The 25,997-nt window shown below is 38.8% G+C and overlaps 1 protein-coding gene across 25 annotated transcripts in view; it reads right to left on the minus strand.

The window, feature by feature from the left end:
- Window positions 1-25,997, minus strand: part of UNKL (unk like zinc finger) — a 62,582-nt gene that overhangs the window by 12,373 nt on the left and 24,212 nt on the right. For 16 of the 25 annotated variants that reach the window (XM_066977651.1, XM_066977647.1, XM_066977653.1 and 13 more), the window contains 8 exons: window positions 22,593-22,781; window positions 21,047-21,109; window positions 17,210-17,375; window positions 11,084-11,176; window positions 4,150-4,380; window positions 3,615-3,817; window positions 2,547-2,801; window positions 178-329 (listed from right to left, as the gene is read on the minus strand). In XM_066977651.1, coding sequence (XP_066833752.1) covers window positions 178-329; window positions 2,547-2,801; window positions 3,615-3,817; window positions 4,150-4,380; window positions 11,084-11,176; window positions 17,210-17,375; window positions 21,047-21,109; window positions 22,593-22,781 — 1,352 coding nt within the window. The other 9 variants (XM_066977650.1, XM_066977657.1, XM_066977645.1 and 6 more) reach the window with 8 other exon arrangements.

Below are 25,997 nucleotides of genomic sequence, written 5' to 3' on the forward strand. Positions count from 1 at the left end.
CTGATATGTAAAGGTGAGCAAGCAAAGCAACTAGGTTTCTTACAACAAAATCAAAATTTACCTAGCACTATTAAGTTGATTAATTATCAGTGATTTATATAATTCCTATACAAAATACAAAAACATAAAATATTTTTAATTCATAAACATGATATAAGTACCATGCCTGTATGTTACCGTGGATTTTTTGATTTCTTGCAACAGGGACATTCTTCTTGTCTAGCTGCACAGTGGTCACAAAGTATGTAATGTTGACATGGATTCAGGATAATGCTACGATCACCTTCTCGACATACTATACACTTCTTTGACTGAAGCTGAAAAATCACCTGTAAGATGATTACTGCACTCAGTGAAAATGAATCCAAACTATACAGTCACGTTCTAGCAATTTTATCCTTAGCTGTCCTCGATAAATTTCTGTTGTAGCAACACAAAGGACAATGTTCTTGTATGATGAATAGCTGAGTTGCAGGTCATGAGATCAGAGCATGCACAACATTTAGAGTAGCAGCTAGAAGAGTACATGTGCATTTAGAATGGAAAACATCTAGGTTAGCACCTCCGGACTGCAGTTTTCCTCCATGACTGGGATGAATGATGCAAACCAAGAAAAAAAAAAAAAGAGAGGAAGTATCCTTTTTCATTATCATATGCTTCCCTATTTTGACATTTCAAACCACTACTACATTTTCTTAGGCTGTGAGAAATGTTTGTGTGAGGACAAAATGGAATTCACAAATGTAATATACTTTGAATAAAGCTACTGATACAGACTTTGGGGAGGGGAGGATGTTACAACTGCAAATAAGTGTCTCCATATAGTAAACCATATCAACCTTACTAAGGAACAGGAAGCATTTAAAGGTATCTACAAGCCATGTTCATTTCCTGAGAGAGAGGTGCTCAGATTAAGAGAAGTATCCAGAACACTGTAACACTGCCTAAGACAGCAACTTTCTTCTGGAAGGAAGAGCTAGGTGAGAAGAGACCACACTGCTGAAAGAAACCTGAGAGACTGAGGAACTGTAAAGGCTGGTAATGGTTCTAATCACTCCGGCCTGGCTGAGATGACTTCCATTCCAGGATCTAATGACTTCGTTCAGATAAAGAGATTCCAGGATTCTTTTGCTCCTATTTAAAATACCTCAGGAGAAAAACAATAGTGGTCCTTAATCCAAACATACTTGGTAATAGGAACCTGGTAAATATCAAGTCTCATCTACTTGCTTTCTTGCCAAAGACTTAAGTTATGTTTTAATGTCTTCTAAGGAAAGCCTAGCTTTTTTTCAAGGCTCCAGTTCATGCTGATATAGATGGCATCGTACAGGAGGTGCACTGAGACAGAGAAGACAGTGCTGAACTCAAACAGGTAAACAGGTACTGGAGTATGGCAGACTGTTTCAGTAGTGAAAGGATTTTTTTATTTTTTTTTTTATGTCTGGACAGTCCTGTCACAGTCCAAACAAAACAGCAAGAAATCGCCATTATGTATGGCGTTACTGTCCTTTGAGACTGCAGAGGAAAAAGCAATGGGGAACCAAGCTGGGTCCAGAACGGTCTGAAGTAGGAATGAGGCTTTTTGTGCCTGGAGCAGTCCATGGTCATTATTATCTTCCTAGATTATAGTCAGAGGACTGGCATCAGACTTCCAAGCTTTGACAGCCCTGACAAATGCTGTCCATGTGACAGCAAAACAACATCCTACATTTTGGTAGAACCTAAATTTTGATTTGAGAGAAGCATTATGCCACTACGGTGACTAAGGGACTGAAGTATCTGACACATGAGGAGAGCCTGAAAGGAGAGAGGACATCTTATCAGTGTGCATAAATACTTTGTGCCAGGGGGCAAAGAAGATACAGACAGCTTCTTCTTGGTGGTAGCCCGTGAAAGAAGAGCATTGTGCCACTGGGCATTAAGTAAAAGTACAGAAAATTCCACTTTTACAGTGAGGGTGGTGAAACAGTGGAAAAGGTTGCCTACAGAAGTTGTGGTGTCTCCATCCTTGGAGATATTCAAAACTCTTCCAGGAACAGCCAGGAGCAACCTGCTCAAGTTTTCCCTGATTTGAGTGGGGCATTAGAATAGATGATCACCAGAGGTCCCTTCTAATGTCAGTGATTCTATGCTCCAAGTCTGTACTAGTCTCTGACTATGCAAGCTCTTAGTGGAAAAACTCGCCATCCACCTTCTAAACAAGTGAATAGCAGGTAACTGTTTTCATTTATTTCGGGCAACTCTTTTTATTTATTTAGGTACTGGGAGGAAAACCACTGTTTAGATCTTTTTTTCTTTTTTTTTTTTTTTAATTACCCTTAGAGTTCTTGTGAAACTCTTGTCATTTATCTGACAGCTGATCGAAAAATTAGAAGAAGCCATTAGGCTGCGAAATTTGAACCACTGTGTAATCCAGAAAAGGAAGACCTGACACTGAGATCAGTGATGCTCTCTGAAATGAAACCTGGTGTATGTATCTCACTGAGGGTTGCTGAGCTGTCAGTTTCAATTAAGCAAATGTAGTTACACAGATGAAGAAAACTTACCTCATCTATTGTTCCTAAATCTAAGTGCAGCTGACTTTGTAAGGAACGAAGCATTGGCAAGGATATCTTTTCTATGTCTCCAGAGTTTTTTACGTAAGGTAATGTAGTAGACAGGCAGGCAGCTAACTGCACCTTCAGCTTTTTTAATTTATTTTCCACTTCCTCCTTCTTCTGAAGAGCGAGTTGCTTGTCAGCAGCTGCAACATCAGCACGTTCTTTTGCTTCTTGAGCCTCTTTCTGCCATGCATCACATGCCTGGGAGAAAACATTTTCCAGAATATAAAAAAATATATTTGTAAAATTAAAAATGAAAGAGCAAATTCAAAAGCCTTCGAAGATGCAACCAATCTCTAATTTTAGATATAAGGATGCTATCACAGTCGATTTAATGCTTTTCCCTACTTATTCTACTGTCTAATTAACAATTCTTGTTTTACCGTAACCTAATTTTTAGATATGTCACTGTTACTTGTCTGTAAACATCTAGAAGTGTTTTTGGAGCTCTATAAATGGAACACTTATTCATAATCTAATGTCAGGAGACATCGAAAACTGTCAAAATGTACTAGAGCTACTTTGCTACTCCATGTCACAGAGAGAATGATATGAGGGGAGGAAAAAGACTACAGAAAATGCACTAGACTGGCAGTTATCATCAGCCTCGGTTTGACTGCTGAGATGGCTGGGTATTATCTAGGCACATTATACAGCCACAGTTGCTGGCAAATCTCTTCTTTTTTTGTGTGCTTACCAACTGAAAGAGGTACGGGAGGGAAAGTATGTCTTTAGTTACCTAACATTGAGATACATTGCTGTTCAGCACTATCCTGAGGCTGTGTAAGTGTCACTGTCTAGAGAGGCAGATTGACTTTTAAAAAGGTCTGTTTCCTTTATGCTGCCAGCTTATTTGTGATATCAAAAAAACAGCATTTGCAGTCTATTCATTTCACAGCATGTAATGAAACTCTGGGTCCAAGAATAATAAAATATGTAAAAGGGAAAAACAGGAGGTACTTGTTTGTTAAAAAAAATATAGAGAAAATTTAATACTACCATGAATTAGTGTACCTGTTTTACTTGTTGCCAAGATTCTTCCCATTGTTTTAGTTTTCTCTTGGCATCATCAAGTTCCTGTCTAACTCGAGTTAGTTCGTTCCCACTTGTGTTTGAACTTATTGAGAGAGTAGTGCCAATGCTTAATACTGGGGATGGACTAGGAGAGAAACTCCCGGCCACGAAGTCCCAAATGCTCCCTGTAACACCATTTAAACCTGTAAAACAAAACCACAAAAAAAGTCTATACACCCTGCCGCGAAATGTTTCACATTCAGACTAAGTAAATGCAGCACACATACAAAATTTACACTTTTATCTGCAAGACTCATTATTTTACTATCTTCAGACATGTACAGTCTGGAAAATGTTTTTTTTCCCCTTCTTTAGGAAGGAACGTTAGCTCCTTGAACTTTCTCCACTACACCACATTAGCTAGGCTTTGTCCTCCAGATTAATTCACAGGAAACATGCAAAGCCTTGAACTGAACCTTTCTGACCTGCCATTGATTCCTCTCTTAAAAAATGCAAAGTGCAGCCTTCAACTTACCTAAAGAGTTGTGAGAAGAGGCTGAGGTGCCCAACATACTGTGTTCTGACTTCAAGGGTTGGGGCTGCTGTTGATGAGGAACCATAGTGGATGAAACAAAAGACTTCGACAGCGATTGTGAAAGAGAACTGAGTGGAGAGTTTGAAAGGGATGATGATGAGTGTAAAGATGAGGAACGAACAAGAGAATCTGGAATACTGACAGGTGCTGAACTTCCCAGTAATCTTTGACCTATGCATGCACAAAAAAAAAAAAATAAGTTTCAAAGCAAGACACATTTCTGTAAGTATTCTTCTGAAAAACGTATCATTTCGAATTAAATTGTATATTCCTGTATATTCCAATACCTGCCATTAAAAAAATAAAACATTATTTATCTGTTATTGCAAAAATATTTTTTAAACTGAACACTAAGAATTAGGTCTCCAAGCACCTGAAAACATAATTTGTAGCTTTACATAGCATTGGCCTCATCTGCAGCTACAGAGAAAGAGAAAACATTTTTCGGATCGGGTTATTTGACTTAGTCATATTTACAGCCAACTGATAAAAGTGGTAAAACTGAATGGAACCTGAAGAGTAAGAAAAAAATTTTTTTCTATTTCAATATATAGACTGGAGTTGAGAAAGTAAGAGTATATACCTTGAAAATTTTACACTGGGTAACAACCAGAAATAGCTCGATTTCTTTCTTTTACATAGTTTTGCTTTTGTTCAGTAGATTTTAAATGTCAAATGTACTTAACTCTACAAAAAACGATTTTGAAACAAAGTTTAAAATAATAATTTAGTCAAACAGTTGTGCTGTCAATAATTTTCCAAAATAATATTAATAAAAGCATTATTATTGTTATTTTATCATTATTGTTATTATTTTTTATAACTGTATAACTTTTTTTAAATAATTGTATAACTTTTGCTAAGTTATATAATTACTTAAATAAACATGCACAGATGCACTGCATTTTCCTGTCAGGAAACAATTCAATATTTACTGTGAAGATTTTAGTCCTCAATAGTTTTGAATGTCAAATAAAAATTACATCACCTTTCCTTTAAAGAAAATAAAGCAGTCAAATGAATTTTACCTAAAGCATGAGTCACAATTCTATTTTTCTGTTTTTGCTTAAAACTGGTGAATTCATGTCATCAGAGAAAACATCATTCCTCTAAGTATTTCAAAAAAATGAAGACAGGAATGCTCACTATAAGCTGCGCTGCCACAATGTCTTCAAAAATGTATCTTAAAATATTCAGCATGTGTTACCAAAATCAACCTCGTGACCAACTATATAAGGAAGATACAGGACAGACATAAATATAACCACAGATGTACATAACATATCAGACAATAAACCTACACCACTATTTGCAAGAGAAGTACAGAAGCAACAAAGTAAAGGGAATTTAGTTTAAAAATCTGGCACAGTAAGAAATCTCTTAAGCATTAAGAGCCAAAGTAAAGAACCCAAGCAAATGCTGTACGGAATGTTAACAGAGACTTTTCTTTTCTAGCACTTAAAGTATTCTTCAAACCCAGCTGAATTTTGGCAAATACGATCTGCCTGAGTGTAGCAAGGTTTTGGCAGCTGTGGCGAAGCTGCAGGGGTGGCCTCTGTGAGGACAGGCCAGGGGCTGCCCTGTGCTGGACACAGCCAGTTCCAGCCATCTCTACGGCAGACCTGCTACAGGACACAGCTGAGCCCATCAATGAAACTGATTATGCCTCTGGGAAAATATAATTCGGACAGTGCAAACAGCTGCACAGCACTGAGGACTGAGGAAAAAAAGGTGTGAGAAACAACCCTGTGAACGAACACCAGGGTCAAAGAAGAAAGACTGGGAGGATGTGCTCCAGCTACCAGGGCAGGGATTTCCCTGCAGCCCACGGAAGGTTTGGAAGACACCATAGTGGAGTGAGTAAGAGGCGATGGAAGAGCCCATGGTGTAAGCAGGAACTTCCCTTCAGCCCATGGACAGGATGATGGTGAAGCAAGTGGCTGTTCCCTGAAGGAACTGCAGACTCATGGAGAGGACCTACACTGGAGCAGGGACAAGTGTGAGGAAGAAGGAGTGGCAGAGAAATGTTATGAACTGACTGCAACACCCCACTCCCCATCCCTCTGTGCTTACCACTGCTAGAGGGGAAGGGGAAAGGGGGACAAGGTAGAAGAGTTGGGAATGAAGTTGAACCTGAGATAAAGGGGATGGTGGTGTTTTAGGTTTTGTCTTTGTTTCTCACCATCCAATTCCTTTTTAATTGGCAACAAATTTAATTAATTTTCCTCAAGTCAAGTTTGTTTTACCCATGACAGCAACTGGTAAGCAATCTCCCTGCCTTTATCTTGACACACAAGCTTTTTTCACCTTATTTTCTCCCCCTGTCCTGTTGAGGATGGGGGAGTGAGGTTGCATTTGGCTATGCACCAAGCTCAACCTCTTACAATGCATGAACTATCTCCACGTACAAATAACATGGGTTACAGTATTTCCTTCCTGTTCCATACTTCACGGTACTTCCAATGAAGCACAGTCACTCCTGCAGCATAAAACAAAGCAGTAAATGAAATAACAGTCAAACAAACTGTAGCATCAGGATAACTGTTGAGCCTGACCTGACACCACCAGCAGAGGAATAAATACGAAATTGCACATATTATCACTTTCTTTACAGGACTGTATTAAGGAGGATATCATAAACAGTAATGGAAAACTTTAACAGATAAAATATAAACGGTTCTGGTGAAGGATCAACCTGTTAGCACCATCACTGAACAGAAAATTGTGAGACATCAATCCGATGGAATAAATATAAAGCCCCCAAAACCTCTGAACATATTCCTACTAATACTTATTGATGAGAATCTACACAAAAGTAGATTACTACCTATTGAACCTGTAACATTTTGTCTCATTCTGTATGGATCCCCTGACCACAGATTCATATTTCCAACCCCTCTGTAAAGGGCAGATACAGCTTTCGCTAGACCAGGTTGCTCAAAGCTCCATCCAACCTGGCATTGAACACCTGTGGGTATGGGGCATCCACAACTTCCCTAGGCAACTTGTTCCAGTGCCGCACCACCCTCACAGTACAGATTTTCTTCCTAGTATCTAAGCTAAATCTCCCCTCTCTTAGTTTAAAACCATTACCCCTTGTTGTATAGCTACACTCACTGAGAGCCCCCACCCCACAATCTTTCTTGAAGGCTCCCTTTAAGCATTGGAAGGCTGCAATAAGTTCTCCTCGGGGCCTTGTCTTCTCCAGTCTGAATAACCTCAACTCCCTCAGTCTGTCCTCACCGGAGAGGTGCTCCAGCCCTTTGATCATCTCTGTGGTCCTCCTCTGGACCAACTCCAACAGGTCCATGTCCATCTTGTGCTGAGGTCCCAGAGCTGAACACAGTGCTCTAGCTGGGGTCTCACGAGAGCAGAGTAGAGGGGAAGAATCACCTCCCTCAAACCTGCTGGTCATGCTTCTTTTGATGCAGCCCAGGACACGATTTGCTTTCTGGGCTACACACTGCCAGCTTATGTTCAATTTTTTATCCATCAACTTCTCCATGTCCTTCTCTGCAAGGTTGCTTTCAATCCGCTCATCCTGTACATGTGCTTGAGATTGCCTCCACCCATGTGCTGGTCTTTACGCCTGGCCTTCTTGAACTTCATGAGGTTTGCATAAACCCACCTCTCAAGCCTGTCCAAGTCCCTCTGGATGGCATACCTTCCCTCCAGCATGTCAACCGCATCACTCAGCTTGGTGTCATCTGCAGACTTGCTGAGGGTGCACTCAATCCCACTGTCCACGTCACTGACAAAGATGTTAAATAATAAAAGTCTCAATACCAATACCTGAGGAACACTGTCACTGGGCTCTACCTGGACATCAAGCCGTTGACCACAACTCTTTGAGTGTGCTCATCCAGCCAGTTCCTTACCCACCAAGTGGTCCTTTCATCAAATCCACGTCTCTCCAATTTAGAGACAAGGATGTTGTGAGAGACAGTGTCACATGCTTCTTGCACAAGTCCAGGTAGATGACATCAGTTGCTCTTCCCTTATCCACCAATGCTGTAATACAATTGTAGAAGGCCCCCATATTTGTCAGGCATGCTTTTCCCTAAGTGAAGCCATGTTGGCTGTCACCAATCACCTCTCTGTTCTCTGTGTGCCTTAGCATAGTTTCTAGGAAGATCTGCTCCATGATCTTGCTGGGCACAGAGGTAAGACTGACTGGCCTGTAGTCCCCTGGGTCTTCTTCTTTTTCCCCTTTTTAAAAATGGGGATTATGTTCCCCTTTTCCAGTCACTGGGAACTTCACCAGAATGTCATGACTTCCCAAATATGATGGACAGTGGCTTAGGAACTTAATCCACCAGTTCCCTCAGTACTCTCGGATGCATCTCATTAGGTCTCATGGACTTGCACCCTTTCAGATTTAGATGGTCTTGAACCTGATCTTCTCCTGCAGTGGGTCGTTCTTCATTCTCCCAGTCCCTGCCTTTGCCTTCTGTGACTTGGGTAGTGATGCTAGAACAACTGTATTTGAAGACTACGGCAAAAAATTCATTGATCACCTCAGTCTTCTCCATATCCCAGGTAATCAGGTCTTCAGTTTACTTCATATGAGGGCCCACATTTTTCCTAGTCTTTCTTTTATTACTGCCTTCTTGTTGCCCTTGATGTCCCTAGCCATATTCGATTCTATCTGTATCCTTCCATTCTAACACTCCAGTCATGGAAGTCATCTCACCATGTCTCCGTGATGCCAGTAAGATCATAGCCCTTCAGCCTGCACACATCTCTAACTCCTCTTGTTTTTTCCCCATGCTACAAACATTTGCACAGAGACATTTAAGCTGCCCCCCCTGATGAAACTGTTTTATTGGATGAAATAGCTGGAATTCCTTTATGCTGCTTTTCAGGTGCTCTCCCACTGACCTCTGATTCATTTCCTGGCTCTGGACATCTATTGCTGGCACTGGCATCGAACTGATAAGAATCAGGTGGATAACCTAGTACATCAAAATGTGCATCAAAATAGCCTCTATTAGCAAAAAAATACCTTGGGAGATGAAAAGTCAATGAGGTAGGAGCGGCACCACAGCTTGTAGCACTGTTGTCAAGATCTCAAGAGATTCATACTTAGTGTTTGAGACTTAATCAGTGCGTTCCAGCACTGGCTCCTTATAGATCTTGCTATCAACAGTGAAGCCACTCCTAGAATCTGCCTTGATCTACTTGATGCCAAAGCATCAACGCTACCAAACGTGAATTGTAAACTGACTCCTCAGATTCTTTGCTCAGACCTGAAAACATAAGCATGTCACCTGTCACTTTATGTGACGCATCTTCTGCCCGCTTTCATATCAGTGAGCTACTGAAGTGAAAAAGTCCATTTCAAACCAAGTGACTTTCCTGAATTTTGAGTGTGCTCCATGTGTCCAAAGACTATTGGGGTGATAAAATTACCAGTCTGCTCCCTTCTACTTCAAAGGAAGCCCTTGGAGAAGGAAAAGTTTGAAGAAGAATCTCTCGGGACATCTGTTTTATTTCTGAAAAGAAGCACTGTATGGTTGCTTACAATACAGGCTTTCCTGAGGGTGTAAGGAAACTTGACGTTCACTTGGGTCAAAATGATTTCCATGTCTTACATTTTGATTCCGGAAGGCAGGGGTACAGTCCTATCTACGGGGGTCCCAGTGACAATTTACATATTTCAACACTATCAAATCAATAGTATTGTTTCTTTCAGCCAGCAGACTAAAGTAATCAAGTAACTACCTTAAAAAAGAAAAAAATGCATAATGTATATAGACACTTTTAAGTGAAAGCTTTTCTTCTTGGATCAACAGCAACAGTAAACTAACGAGTAGCTATAGCTGTTGTATTCCTTGTGACTAGAGCTATAGGGCAAGAATGACATGGGAGGAGCCCATTTGCCATCCAAGAATCCAGTTTTATTTGCACAAGTGAAAGTTCTAACACATATGCATAAGAAACTTAAGAATCACTGTAGACCTCTTACAATGAAATGCTAGCAAAACAGAATCAAAAATATATGTAAAAATTATAGAAACATGTCTGTCTTCTTGCTGTATGACACTAAAAGGAATACGATAACAAAACTATAGTTGACAGTTTTCAATTCCTATTTTGCTATCCTTTTTCTCTCATTTATTTTCCCCTTTCTGCTTTCACACAGAAAAGGTGACATTTTAAAATTTAATTTCTGGACGTTTCTCCCACCAGTCCTTCCTCCCTGGCCATCTTTTCACTGTGTCACTCTCCTTTCCCACAACAGGCTAGCTAGTTGAAGGATTCTAATAGATCTAAGTAGGAAATCAGATAAAGTCAGGAAAATATAGGTAGACAGAAATAAGGAGTATGAAATAAGCCCGTAAGACCTTCAATTATATTACTCCTCCCAGGTTAGATACACAGAAAGCTTAAGTCCCTAACTTGTTAAGTATCAAGTTCTACAGGTTGCTAGCTCCATCTCAAGATTCATCCTCACTCCCACTCTCAGCAACAACCTACCCATGGAAGTACCTGAAGGTCTCTACAACACAAACTGTCTGCTGCCAGACATTTGCAGCACTCAACATGCAGACAGTCAAACTCAAACATATATACTTTTACAGGAAGGCATTAAGTTACTACTTTCATCAACTGTTATGCCTGTGGACCCAAATCATTAAGCAAGTTTTTTAAAAAAAAAGTTTACTAGATGGACCCCTTGCAATATACAGAGAGGATGATAGCCATCCAACCTCTTTACACCACTAAGTTAAACAGCTGGAGCACAACTGGGAACTTTTCTCCACAGTCTTTGTTGGCTGTAACTATTTTGATGAGTAAAAACTTAGAAAGGTAATAAATAAAAATATTTTAAATGAGGATAGAGTTTAATTTTACAAATTGGACCTCTTACTTGCTAATCCAACGTCACTGCCTTCTTGATCTTCCCATTCTCTATTTATGGATGCAACATTCACATCTTTAAAATGTAAATCTAAAGCAGAACCTGTAAAGCAGAACATTATGTTAGTGAATTATACGTCAAACTATCCTGATGGCTGAAATGAGGAAACTTTGTCTGTTTTTATTAGTGTTTCCATCACAAAAACCTTTAACATCTACATCATGACCTGAAGTATAGTACAGGCACACTGTAAAAGACAGCACCTGTATTTTCTAAAAGGGAAAACTTTCATTTGTAAGCTATCGGAGATCTTTCAGCTGGTCAGTTAAATAGAGGATAATGAAGAGGTGGCTATCTATCCATGTTTTGAACAGATCTGTGTCACCTGTTGTGTTTAGATCTACTTTAAAAGAAAAAAGAGGAAAAATAAAACGTACATACCTATGCAAATATATTTATTCTTATTGAATATAAGCAGTCATTATACCTGAGAATATATATATATATATATATATAATAAGCAGTCATTATACCTGAGGCACTGCAAATGCCCCTCAGGACAGTTACCCTTTGGGGTAACTGAGTTACATATCAGGGCATGCAGATGTAAGGAAAGTCAGAATATTCACATGAAAATGTGCAATATTTTAAATAAATAATGCAAAATTCAAAATCAATATTTAATTTAGAGGCAGTCAGGCTGCCTCACAATTCAAGGCGTATACCAGTCTAAATTTCCTCTGGGAAATACGAAACGGTTCTTATTGATATACTTTTTAACAGGTCCACTGCTTATAAAGTGTTAGAAGATGGAGAGTTATTTTTCCCCCTTCCTCTTAACTTCTCTTCATTTAAGATCACAACATATATGGGAGGCAAAGGAAGAGACACAGATTTTCCTTAAATGACAAGGCTCTCAGACAGGCAAAATCTCCATGCTTGAGTATCCAACAGAAAGCAAAGCAAGTAACCAAAACATTCCCAGAACCTAACACAGACAACAAAGTGAAGTAACAGGCTGGCAAGCATCCCCTTGTGTTAAGGTCTCACCTTCTCTCTATTACCACTTGAATGGTTTCCTTTCACTACTGCCCCTCCCCTATTTACTCCTCTCCAAATCTTTCTGCTTTGATACTTTGCATATCTAATCTCTCTAATTTCTCCAATCTCTTTGAAAATATTTTCATTTATTCATTTTTAAAATTTTTCAGGAGTACTTCACACAAAGTGAAGCTTTTATGTTCTCAGCTTATGCTTCTTTCTTTTTGTTTTAAATCAGAACAAAACCAGGCTATTCACCCAATCTCCCTGGAATCTGACAGGAGCAGATTACAGCAACACACCTTCTTCCACTCCATCTTTGTTCAGCGTCCAACATACCACCCAAGCCTCCATATTAAATGCTTGTTTTATCTGATTGGCATACTTATTCTCAATTCCCCTGACTCCTTCTCTTCCCCAGCTCTAGAGGACCATTGAGCACAGAAGGCTTGCAGCTCCCCATGAAATCAAGATGAAGGACCACAGAAAAGGCTTCAGACCCCACTGTAGGACAAAGCGTTCTCAGTTCTTGCTAATGCAACTTTCCTGCATCTCCCCTAACCCTTCATCCAAACCCATTCATCCCCTTTTCCCATTATTGCCTAGCCCTTTCTCTTGCCGCAGCTCCTTTTTTACTTTTTTTTTTTAGAATTCTTCAATGCACCAATTCCTACAAGAACACTATGTATTTCTTCTCTGTTTTACAATAATGTTTTATTTTTCTGCTCTACTCAGATTATGCAAAGCACTTTCTTTTCAATGCCATCTTGTATATCCACAAAGTAGAACTCTGGAAAAAGAACTTAACATATATGTAATTCCTTTGAGGAAAAAAATACGAGACCTACACACTCACAGTAAAGTACATTAACTTATACTTACATGAGATGTGTATGTTGTGACTCATATTCAGTTAATAAAAATAGCATCCTGAAAACCATTTTATAAAAACAGCTGCTGTGGACAGCAGGGGCATATTCTGTCTCAGAAGAATCAAGAATCTCTTAAGCTCAATAATAGAATGACAATGGGACATGGGAAACAGAGCATACAACTGCTTAAATGATTACTTTGCAACACTTGTTCAGTATATCACAATTAAAATATTATATTGAATTAGCACATATAGTATAAATTAGACCTTGGATCTCATAGTAACTTGTTACAGTCAACTAGCCCCTACTTATTCCAACAGCACTGTTTGTCTTGACAAAAATGTGTTTTCAATCCATAGCACCTCTTAAAATATTAACCATAAGCCGATGAAATTATATTACTTAAATAGAATGCAAACTAAAATTCCTCTCCTTCTAACTTTGACATTTAAAAATAATTTAAAATTTATTTTATGTTCTAACACCCAGATCATAAAACAAATCTTTTAGGAAAGTAAGCTATATACTTGTGAGACTGCAGAAAAAGATCTGTGATTTTATATTCTATATACATTTCTTTCAAAAAAACATTAGAAAAGCAAATGCCTAACTTACCATTGCTAAGTGCTGACTCACTGTCTGCAGTCTCCTGGTCTCTGGTACACATTGATTTAAACACAGAAACCTTAAAGTATACCAGCTAATCACAGCAACTCCCTGGTCATGTGACTTACACCACAGGATGTGAAAAAACAGTGTCTTTCAAATCACAAAACATTCCCTGTCATAGCCTACTGAATAAAACATATTTACTGTAAAAGTGCCCTATGTTTCAACAAGTTTGTGCATTAACGCTAACTAAAGGAGCCCAGACGATACGCTGGCTGGCAGGACTGCCCCTTAGAAGGATCACACACGGCTGTCTAAAAGAACTGCTGGAAACATCAAGTACAACAAAGGCAAATAGAAGAATGCTGCACCTGGGATAGAATTACCCCTTGCAACAGTACAGGCTGGTGGCCAAATGACCAGAATGCAGCTTTGCAGAAAAAAATCTAGGAATACTAATGAATTCAATATGCTCCATGGGCAGTAAAATGCTCCATGGCAGTAACTAATGCATATTGGCTTGCATTAGTAGAAGCGTAGGCAGAAGGTTGAGGGAAGCAACTATTCTCAAGCACCTGTGAGACCACAGCAGGGGTACCACAATCAGTTTTGGAGTTCACAGTGCAAGAAAGACATTGACAAACTGGAGTGTGTCCAGTTCCTTGCCACCTGGATGGCTAGGGTACTGAAACATGTAATATACAAGGACAACCTAAGAGAGCTAGGTTTGTTCTGTTCAAGAAAGAGAAAGCTAAGGGAAAAACTAATTAGTATCTTCAACTACCTAATGTTCAGTTATGGAAAACATGGAGCCATACGCTTCTTGGAGGTTCACAGCAAAAGAATAGTGGGTTAACTGAAGGACGTAACTCCTTCAACAAATGCTCTAGAAGGCTGGGAAGAAGGTGAAAATATCCTGACACTCCTTTCTGCTATCAATGACATGTTTCTCTCAGAGTGAACACTGCTGGCTCAAGAGCCATCTATTCCCTTCTGTACTACACGACTGAGAGAAGAGAGGTTTTTGAGCCATACCAACTACATTTTCAGTAAAGGAACTCTTGATACAAGTGCAGAGTTTTGTGGATCAAGAACACACATCATCCCCAAACTCTCAAAGTTTGTATTCTTGAAACAATTCATTTGATCTGACAATATATTTGTGAATTCAAACAGCTGAACCACCAACAGCAGCATGAGATGTTTGATACATGTTCAAAGACTAACAGATTTCTTGACAGAAGGACATGAACATGCAATACACATTGTTCAGCTTACGGTGATATGATGTCAAACAAAGTACATAGCACTTCATCAGACCAAACTACATAACCAATGTACATGATGTGCACCTTTCATTCTGGAGAACACACAAACCCTGGAATTTCAAGTTGCCAGTGTTCTGTGCTGCCATAAGGCTGATACTTAAAGAAGTGCTGGGCTGATACAACAGTACCTGGAGTACTGTGTCCAGCTCTGGGCTGCCCAGTACATGAAGAGATACGGAGTTACTGGAGATATTCATCCTTTGAGATATTCAGAAGCCATCTGAACATGGCCCTGGGCAACCTGCTCTAGGTGGCCTTGCTTGAGCATGGGGGTTGGACCAGATGACCTCCAGAGGTCCCTTCCCATCTCAGCCATTCTGTGATTCTGTGAAGTTTTGCCAGCAGCATCAGAAATGGAAATAATGAATCACAGGATCATAGAATGGCTCAGGTTGGAGGGGACCTTAAAGATCATCTAGTTCCAATCCCTCTGCCGTAGGCAGGGATGCCACCCACCGGATCAGGTTGCTCAGGGACTCATCTAACCTGGTCTTAAACACCTCCAGGGATGGAGCATCCACAACATCTCTGGGCAACCTGTTCCAGTGTCTCACCACCCTCTGAGTGAAGGATTTCTTCCTAACATCTAATCTTTATCTCCCCTCCTTTAGTTTAAAACCATTTCCCCTTGCCCTGTCATTATCTGATTGAGCAAAGAATCGCTCTCCATCTTTTTTGTAAGTCCCCTTTAAGTACTGAAAAGCTGCAATGAGGTAACCCCAGAACAGTAATGTGATGGATGTAATAAAGATTACATTCCGCCTGATTAATCTCCAGCAAACACCTGTGGTTTTCAGGTGCTCAGAACAGATAGATTCTGAGTAATTTTCACTGTATTTCACACTGTGTCAGTAGATATTTTCTAAGTCCATCAACATCCAGCTATGGTTAGGCCAATATCTTCCTTCTTTAGAATAAAAATGTCTGTATCTCTCTATACATACTGTTGAGAACAGATATTCTCCCACCACGTGTCAAGTTCTGTTATTTTTGGAGTGAGAATGTGCTTATGTCTAAACACTTTAGTATACCTAATTATCTCCATTCTCTAATGATAATAATAAACAGAACAGGATAACGTGATACAATTGCCTAACACTGACTGCATGAAGTTACTGTTGAAGTTCTTCCCTCTGCTATTAAGAACTTGGATAGAAAATCAGTGTCTGTTACTCAAATATTTATCCCCTTGTACCATTTTCCACATAAAAAGCCTAGCTGGTTGCAAACAAGGGAAAGGCTCTGGGTTAAGGACACAGATTTTGGAATTGAGTATTTCCTGAACCTGTCCCGGGTACCCAGAAAACAAGGGCTGTTGTTTGCAGAACTGGAAATTTAAGATGTCTTCTTTCTTTCTCTCTTCCCTGTACCCACTCTAAAATTGAGCCTACAGTCCCCCTTGTCACCCGTCCCCCACTGACATGATACATTTAACTGACATGCATTTCTGTCTGGTGATCTTCTGAACCTTGGAAGAGTCCAGAAGGTTCACTGACTCAGCCTCAAGCACAGAGACAGCATGCTCTGTGTGCAAAGTTAGCTTGCTCTCTCCTAATAGGAGCTCCCTGTTGCTGATACGTTTTGACTGGTAATGGATCTGAGCCTTCACATCCCACTGCCCTTCTGTGATGCCTGCACTGTTCTGCCACACAGCTGGAGGTGTCACAGTGCAAACTGTTGCCACTCATAATAGGTGGCCCTCCAACCCTGACAGAGTAGCAGTATTAAACACCAGCCAGACAGTCTGGCAGCAAAGTATTGTGGATTTTTTTTTTTTTTTGAATTGGTTTGGAACAGAAGTGCTGAGGTACTAATAGGCCAACTCCTGTTCTTATCCCTGTCATCAGAGTGGTTCCAAAAAGTGTTTATTAGTATGATGATAGGTGCTTTATATATATAAATATAAATAGATACATACAAATATATATATATATAAAGTCAGATCTCAGCAGCCCATCAACAGATGTTGAGGAGACATTACTTTTAGGAACACACAGAGATGCATTACAAAGGGTTTATGCTGGCCGCTACCAATGACAAAATTACAGTTTAAATGTCCTGTTCACTCATTCCTATGCTCACACTGGAGACCTTGTGAAAAATAATGATTTTGGGGAAAATCATTTAAATTAACATTCAGATATTGCTTTTAATTACATATAATAAAGTATGTACAACATTACTGTCTTTACCAAAAACCTGTTCCGAACCTACATTGAAATAAGGAGATTTGAATAATGCAACAAACCACATACAATCAGAGACTGAATGTTAAGACTTGCCTATAACTGATTCAATTGTGTTACCACCAGAATAGAATGGGAGAGCTTTGGCACTGACAGCTGAGACAGTTGGAGGAGATGAACAATCCGATCCGACACTGGAGGCTAGACTGGAAGTTATACTTGAAGCAAGTGGATTAACCACTGAAAAAACACCGAGATGGTTCTGTTAAAAAAAGAAAACAAAACATATATATATATATTAGTACATATATACTTACAGAGACGTATGTGAAAACACATGAAATAAATAGAATGTAGTTTTAAAAGTTACTTTCGTTCTAACAAAAAGAAATCCAGAAGAAACCTCTAAATGAACAGATTAGAATAATCTTCATTATAATTTACCAACATGTGTATTTCTCTAATGTGGCTGGACATGGCTATCATATGAGGGAATTCTGCTTTCAGAAAAAAAGGTTTTTAGGTAACTTCAAATGAGCTCTACAGTCATAGTTAGTCAGCTGAAGTCTGACGACTCTTTTCAAAAGGAAAATATCTACTGAGTAATTGTACCATTTCATAATACATTTGTACACATATTGTACACGTATTTGATCTGCATTTTTTCCAATTTATTCTAAATACAATTGGCACATAAACTGATCTTCAGTTGAGACAGTTGAGAAACATGACTGCACTACGCACGTGTACCACATAATATAATGACCTGTACCTATGCTACTTCTTTCTAGCTGAATACTGTTGTCATAGAAATCATACAGTTAAATTATAAAATGTAATAAATACTAAATTAAATTATAAAATTATTTAATTAAATTATAAAATTATTTATTAAATTATAAAATGTAATAAATACTAAACTAGCATTCTAAACTAGCAAATAACTTCAAAAAGTCTACATGGACTTGGTGAAAGCTCTCCAGTATATGAATTCTTTTTATTGTTTTACCAACTTCCTTGAGTCTTTTGGTTAAGAAAAACAACATTTAACTGTGACTGAATCAATCCAACATCCTCTCATTGCTTTCTATGGGATGAGCCATGATTGTGTAGTACCTACTGAGTACTCTCCTGATTTCTACCAATACCATGGAAATTTTCCTATTTCAAAAGTAGACATAATGCAAGATTGAGACTGACAATGACCATCAGAATGAACCATGGACATAAGACAAATATCTCTGTCTGTACTGAAAGATCAGGTTGCTGCGGGGACTGTTCAGGTGTGTTTTAATTGCTGATGGAGATTCCATAGCCTCTCTGGCTCTCTGTTTTAATGTCTGGCCATCCTCGCCATATAAGACATGCGCTGTGTTTTACAGTATGACTTTGAAATAATGAATGAAAAAGACAATTTCCAAGGAACTCTGCAAGAGTAGCAAATACAATTACAATCTTGTTCTCAAGCTTGTATTCTATCATCTGGTGTAAGCAGAAATAAATATCTGTTTCAAAGGAGAGAAGATCCTTTCATCAATGCCAAACAACTTCTCTCTACTGCCTTTCCCCTCCCAACAACAGACATCTTGCTTTTCAGGTCCTGCCTGAAGTATGTTATACTAACTGCTGCCACAAAATTTTCTGGGAGTAGCAGAGCTGCTCTATAGCATATACAAAATGTAATGGAATGCTTTTGTTCCATGCATTTGCTGCAATTTCAGCTGAAGTCCAACTTCCTTCCCTAGCTATAGTTAGGAAAAACTACTCTACTTAACAGCCAGATTTACGGAAAAATATAAATTATCTAAATAAACAGTATATATCTTACTACGAACTATACAACCTATGACATATAAAAGGATTTCAGGCTGTTGTGATACAGTCTTAAAAAAAATTACAAAACCAGAAATTTCATTAATTTTAAACCTGATATGACATAGCCTGATTCTCCTTAGTGGCACCAGTGACAGGATAAGAGGCAACAGCCACAAACGGCAGTACATAAAAAAAAAAAACGTGATTGTGGCCGAACACTAAAGCATATAGCTCAAAGAGGCTGTGGAGTCTCCCTTCCTGAAGATAAACACTACCGGACAAGGTCCTAAGCAACCTCTTCTAGCTGACCTTGCTCTGACAAGGGGGAAGATAGACTACAGACCTCCAGAGGTCCCTTCTAAGCTAAACTATCCTATGATTCTATGATAGGCTTTTCCAAGCTTTGTTCCAACATTAAAATTTACACTGAATTAACAACATACTCTCTAATATATCAATGCAACATGCTAAGACTTTTTATATTAGTGAAAAATTATCACTCAAAATATATGCCCTTTAGGCCTGCCCCATCTTAAGCCGAGGCCTCTTGGTGAGAGTGAAGAAACCTCACACACCCACACAAAGCTGATGGATTTTTTCAGTTAGTACTCTTTCTCCCCAGCATAAACACCTACACCTACTGGACTATTTACTCCTTTTTGCCTAACACATTTACAAGCAGCAAGCCTCTTGTCCCACCCTGTTTCCACAGAGATGCACTTGGGCTGCTCAAAGGTTCCTTTCCTTCCTCTCTTTTGACAGACCAAGACTGACACTATCTGTGACTTCCAAACTCCATTCTGGAGGATATCTAAACAGAACAGAGAGACAAAATAAACAGAAACGAGACAGGAGAGAAAGGTTATTAAAAAAAGATGTCAACAATTTTTTAATTACGTAGCAGAATTTCAAACATTCTGCACTAATTAAGTGCAAATTATATAGTTTTTTTTTTAAATAAGGAGAGAATAAAATAATGAAAACAACCTGCAAATATTTTTAGAAACATTAGATAATAGGAAAATTCATGCAATTCAGGTTGGAAGGAACTGCAGCAGGGCATCTAGTCCAACCACTTGATCAGAGTTAATTTGTCTATGAAGTCAGCCCAGGTGACTGAGTGTTTTTGCTAGTCTGGTCTTGAAAACCTCCAAGGATGAAGAGTGTACAAGCAAATTCTGCAAACACTGCTTGACTCTCCCAATGGTGAAAAACTTTTCTTTACATCCAGTCTTAGCTTCTTGTTTCAGCTTAGCAAGTTCTCTCTTGTCCACCCACTAGCACCACTGTGAACGTGCTGGCTCTGTCTTCTTCAGCTCCCCATAGGTATTTGGAAAGCTGCTATTGGGTCCTCCTGAAGTCTTCTTTTCTCCAAGCTAAAAACAAGCTCTGCTTCCTCAGCCTCTCCTCACAGGGCAAGTGCTCCAGGACCCAGACCATCTTGTCAGCCCTTCACCGAACTTGCTTGCTCTAAGTAGTTTATTGATGTAATTCTAATACTGGGGGCCAACACTGAATGTGGTATTCTAGTTGTGGTCTAACAAGTGCTAAACAGAGGGGAGTAACCCGTTCCCTTGATCTACTGCCATGCTCCTGTTAATAGAACACGGGATAATGTTTGGTCTTCTGTGCAGCCAGACAACACTGTTGGCTCACATTTAGCTTGCTGTCTACATAGACCCTCAGGCACTTTTACACAGTGCTGCTTCCCAGACAGTTAGTTCTTGTTCTCAGCCTGTACTACAAAATCACAAAATGGTTGCGGTTGGAATGGACCCTCTGGAGATCATCTGGTCCAACCCCCCTGCTCAAGCAGGACCACTTAGAGTAGGTTGCCCAGGACCACGTCCAGACAGCTTCTGAATATTTCAAAGGACAGAGACTCTACAGTCTGTCCAGGCAACCTGTTCTAGTGCTCAGTCACCCTCACAGTAAAGAAACATTTCCTGATATTCAGACAGAAGTTCTCGTGTTTCAGTTTGTGTCCATTGCCTCTTGTCTTGTCACTAGTTGTAATTTTTCCTTAGACTATATTACGAAGTGCCACAGAACTTTGATACTGCATTAATGAATGACCAAAAAGGGCAAAATATTACAGTGTTTAGCTTCTGGCAATACCTGCTTGTTGTCTTGTTCACTTATTTTCTGCTGATTCTCAGCTGAGAAACTTCGCTGCTTTGCCTAAAACAAGAAAACTCTATGTAATATATTAACTTAATGAGTCGCTGCTATAAAATATCTAATTAGTTTATGAAGGGTCAGTGGCATCCCTGTAACGATGCTTTAAAGAGGATGACTGTTTTCCTCACTGCAGTCCCATATGGAGAACTGAATTTTAATGCTCTTAAAGTAAATGTACGTGAAAAAGGAAAGGCAGTTGCAATTGTTCCACTTACATTCACAATTGAGTGCATGCAAGTTATTTCTGGTCCAAAAACTGAGTAGCCATGTTAGCACTATGTTGTGACTGAAATAACATGTTTGAAGTGCTCACCAGCTAGGGAATAATTCTCCAAGAGGCTGGTGAGATAGAAGCCTGAGTTAGCCAAAAGTTTCAGTGGAACTGCCTATATTTTCCCTTTAAGTAATCATGCTACAAATAACAAGCAAAACAATTTCAAACATAAGGGCAGATTTTATTTGAACACCATTTTATAATAAGGTAACTTTTGAAACAAGTGAAACATACATAAATTAAAGGAAACTGTAAGCATTTTCTCTACGCCCACTGTGTTCTTGAAGAGCAGAATGAAAAATATCTCTTTTCAGACTAGTAATTTTCAGTGATTTCCTTAATTGCAGTAACCTCTGCATGGCTCCTATCTCTTTTGGAAAAAAAACAGTTCTTTCTGCTGCCTTTGAGCAGTTCTGTTGTGTTTGTTCCTTCGGGAGACTGCTAATCTCTCTTGCAGTGAATGCTCCCTGTTGCAACTCTCTGTCAGTTGGAACTCTCCTCTTTATAAGCCTCCATGCTTTTTTCTCAGTTCCAAAGTCCATCACTGCCTCCTCTCTAAACAGATTCAACGTGGCCAGGAAAAGGCAAGCACTTGACTTTTTTGCTGCTAAGACACATGCTTTGTAGCAGTACATTGCTCACTGATAGTGAACGAAGTGGCAAAACTGATTTTAAACAGTGTTACATCTTTTCTCAATTACTGCTACAGAGCGCTCTCTCTCTCTTTTTAAGAGGCTTGTATTTTATCATTGGTCTGTCTCAGCAATGAACTTGTCTGAGAAGGAGCTGCAGGTGGGACAAGAAACAGAAATTAATCAAAGATTAGCGCTCATAGTCTCAACAGCCAGAAATAATGTGTATGTTCACCAGCCGTTTTCAACAAAAATTAAAAGCAAACCGTACCAAGACTAGATACGTTTTTTTGTTTGTTTTTTTCACTGTTATCTTGCTCTATTCTAGGCTACGTGGGCTCAAAATAACAATCACAATGCTTCTGCAAAGTTACAACTTACTACATGTCAGTTGACACTTTGCAAGGGTGTTCTTGGCCAGTGACAACTGTAGTTTGACACTGTTTAGCTCACAACAGAGGAGGGCTCCCAACTCTGTTTTAAATGAGTGCAGATATGCGAGGCAGAGAACATTTTCTTCTGAATCTAATTATCTTAAGATTGCATTTGTAATTCTACACCCATATTATTCACATACCTGATCTTCTCGTTCAAAACCTGGTGCTTTTGGATAGCTAGATGTTGGTGAAGAAACACCTGATGTACTAGACTCAGAACACAGAACACCATTTGCTAATGATCTCTGTCTACAAAGAGGTCCCAGAGGTGACAAAGAACTACTGCCACCAGAAGTTGACGTTACAGTTGGACTTGAAGAACAGGAAATCTGTAGAAGACAGAAAACAGTGTCTAATATACTCTATAATATTTTTGCATGTCTATTTTCCCTTTAGAACACAATTAGTTGAAATTATAGATCAATTTCAATTTCTGTTAATAAAATGCCAACTTTTTTAGCTTAAAAAGTAGTTGATAGCAAAAGTAACAAGGAGATATTGTAATTATACAAATTTCAAAAGAAGATGCATTTGTACACACCAGAATATTGTCTTGTTTGGTCCCCATGCACAAAATGACTCTCAGGCAGAAATTATTTGCTTTCTGACAACTATGACTTCCATTCATTCATGTATTTCCTTATTTACAGTTTGAAGTAAGCATTGTATGACATTTCACACTTTCAAAGAACTCATCTGGATCAAGCCAAACAGTTCAATAAGAAAAAGTCAAGTAGGAGTTTTGCAAAAAGTAAATCAATGCCCGTTTGTATATCTCAAAAGGCTGTTTTCTGAGATTCTTAAATAATTTATTAATGAATAATCATCCTCAACACTTTAAAATTTAAAACACTACTGAATTTATACATTTTTGTTCTGATACACAACTGCCAGAGAATTATAAATTTCTGAAGTAAAAGGCTTAAGGTGAAGGTGTAATCTCTGTAAGTAGGCCTGGACAATATGTTCACTCAAAGTATAATTCCAATGAACCTGAAATTTAGGAAGTCAGGTGGCAGATTCCTACAATAAACGTGTTCAAGTGAAACTGTGGGTACTGCTTGTTTCTACATTTTTTTAAATAAACTCTTTAATTTTTTTTAAGCCAGGCTAATAACTAGACTCAGTTCTCTCAGTGGTGAGAACACTCAGTGATGAGACACATTTCAATCCCTCCTGCACTTGATTCAGAACACGGTCTGTGAAGTTTCAAGAACCTGAACTAGTCAATGCTCTGTACAATAGTGGAATAAAATTCTGCCACCAAAGTTGTTTTAATTTGTTTAAAGACAAAATACACACTGAATCAGACAGACTGAAAATAACTATATAGCTTACTGCTAAACTCTCAACTTAGGGTTAACCTTAACTCTTACTTTATGCTCCAAAGAATGTGAAAGTATTTTAAACAAATCAGGATTTTAAAATGAGACACCTCTCTCCCTAGAATAGCATAACCTCAAGATGTCCCTCCTAGGCAGCAGGAACTTCAGATTCAAATTCCTTTAAATCAGGTAGAGGACACACATGAACCTAGAGGTCATCTTAACCTTGGACAGAATAAACATCTCAACAAATGTAAGCCCTACAGCCACTGAGTATTATTACCTATGCATTCACTCACACCTTTTCCTACGTAAAATCTGCTGTCGCAGACCTTATCTGCATGGAGTTGCGCAATTATATTGCTTCTGAAATCCAAAGAGAGCTTACCTACGTAAGAGTGAAACATACATACAGCCTGACAGACAACAGAAGTACAAGAGTGGACACCACAGCAAAAATAATTAAATTGATAGCCGAGGTTTATTCAGGCAAAATTCCTACTGAAGTCAAAGGCTGTAGAATTCATGTTTTGACCACAAGCTAGTTACAGCATATAATGTTTCTCTTTCTGTTACCATTCACTGCAAATCCAAAACTGAGGATTGCCTTGTGCATGGATTACAAAGTTAGCAATTTTTTTTTTCATTCAAAAATACTGAAATCCTTTGTTTATCCTAGAGAGAAAACTGAAGGGGAAAAAAAAGGAAAAAAAAGAAAAAAAAGGGACACTGCCAGGAAAAAAACATTGCTCTTAAGTGAAATTAAAAACCTGTGGTGTTTTGTTTTGGTTTTGTTGCCAAAAACTTGTTAAGGTATTCAATTCCATATCCAAAGATTTTGAAAACTTATTATGAACAATATAGTTACATCTTCTAAGAATATTTAAAAACATATTTCTGGTAGCAGAGGGTTCCTTAATGCAGTGGACAAGCAGGTAAAGTAAAATGAGTAGACAGTGAAGGCACATTAACACCAGAATTAAGATACTACTAGTCTAGATAAGCTACAGACTCGATTTAAGGATGTGAATTCCCTTATCTGCACAGAATGTTTCTCAGATGTAAATTTCACATCCACATTTTCAGATAGGCAGGCAACATAGATTAATTTCCAGGCAGAGGAAGATGTACATCACGGTTATTCCCCTGCAACGCAGTTACTCCCTTACAATGTGACCTAATGTAGACTAGGGGAAAGGGAGGAAGGAAGATAGTCATTATGTATTACTTATCTTGGAGGGCTACCTGCAGACAACAGAACTACATATGGAACTACGCTCTTTTTCAACCAGAAGTAAAGGGCTTGAGGTACAGAACTACTGGTCAAGCTCAGATGCTATGAGATGGTGTATACCGTCAGATAAGATTATAAGGTGCCACTCGTATGACCCTTCTTGTTACAGTAGGTATCAACGGTAGCATTAACATCTACAGAGAGAGCTGCAAGCATTAAGAGCTTACACAATAATAATTTGTGCAGTTTTGCCACAAAATAAATAAATAAATAAATATTGCTCAACCGCCTAAGCTGCAGGAAGCATTATCTGATTACATTTATGTTTAGATTTTTGGTTTTAAACTCTGAAGAGTCAACCATGATGAGAGTAGATAGCGATAGCCTCTACTCTGTCTTTTGTATTTTCTGGCAAAAAACCAACACATTAGTTAAGTTTTAGTAACTACGTTACATAGTAACACAAATTCTGTGTGACCCAACTTGCAAAGAATATGTTAAAAAAAAAATGGGTCATATAATATCCACAGTAGCTTAAAATATACAAGCAAGAAAAAAAAATCTTTGAATTTCAAGCCTAGGATGAATTTACAGGACAGTTTACATATAAAGTACGTCTTTTTGGTTTGAAGTTATTATTTGGAATTTATTCCTATCTTCTGCCTGCCCCTATACTGCACATTTATTCCCCTAATATAAATGTAATAATATGTGCTGTTGGATTAGACCCAGGCTAATATCCTGTTACCAAAAGGGGGCAAGAAGAGACGATATTTAGGAAAAATACCTGATCCTGGTCATTATCTAAGGTCATTAAACAAAAGTAATTCCTAAGGCAGAGAAAGCAAATGGAAGAATTTTAGGGCCACCTCCTTTTCATCTTTGAGAGACTCCTCCAGGTCTGGTGAAGATGTTCTGGCCCTTAATTTCAACGCTTATCAGGGCCCTCCACCTTGCTGTCCAGGCTTGAAAACGCATCTCTTCCA

Source organism: Anser cygnoides, chromosome 15 (genome assembly GCF_040182565.1).
Source record: "Anser cygnoides isolate HZ-2024a breed goose chromosome 15, Taihu_goose_T2T_genome, whole genome shotgun sequence".
NCBI lineage: Eukaryota > Metazoa > Chordata > Aves > Anseriformes > Anatidae > Anser > Anser cygnoides.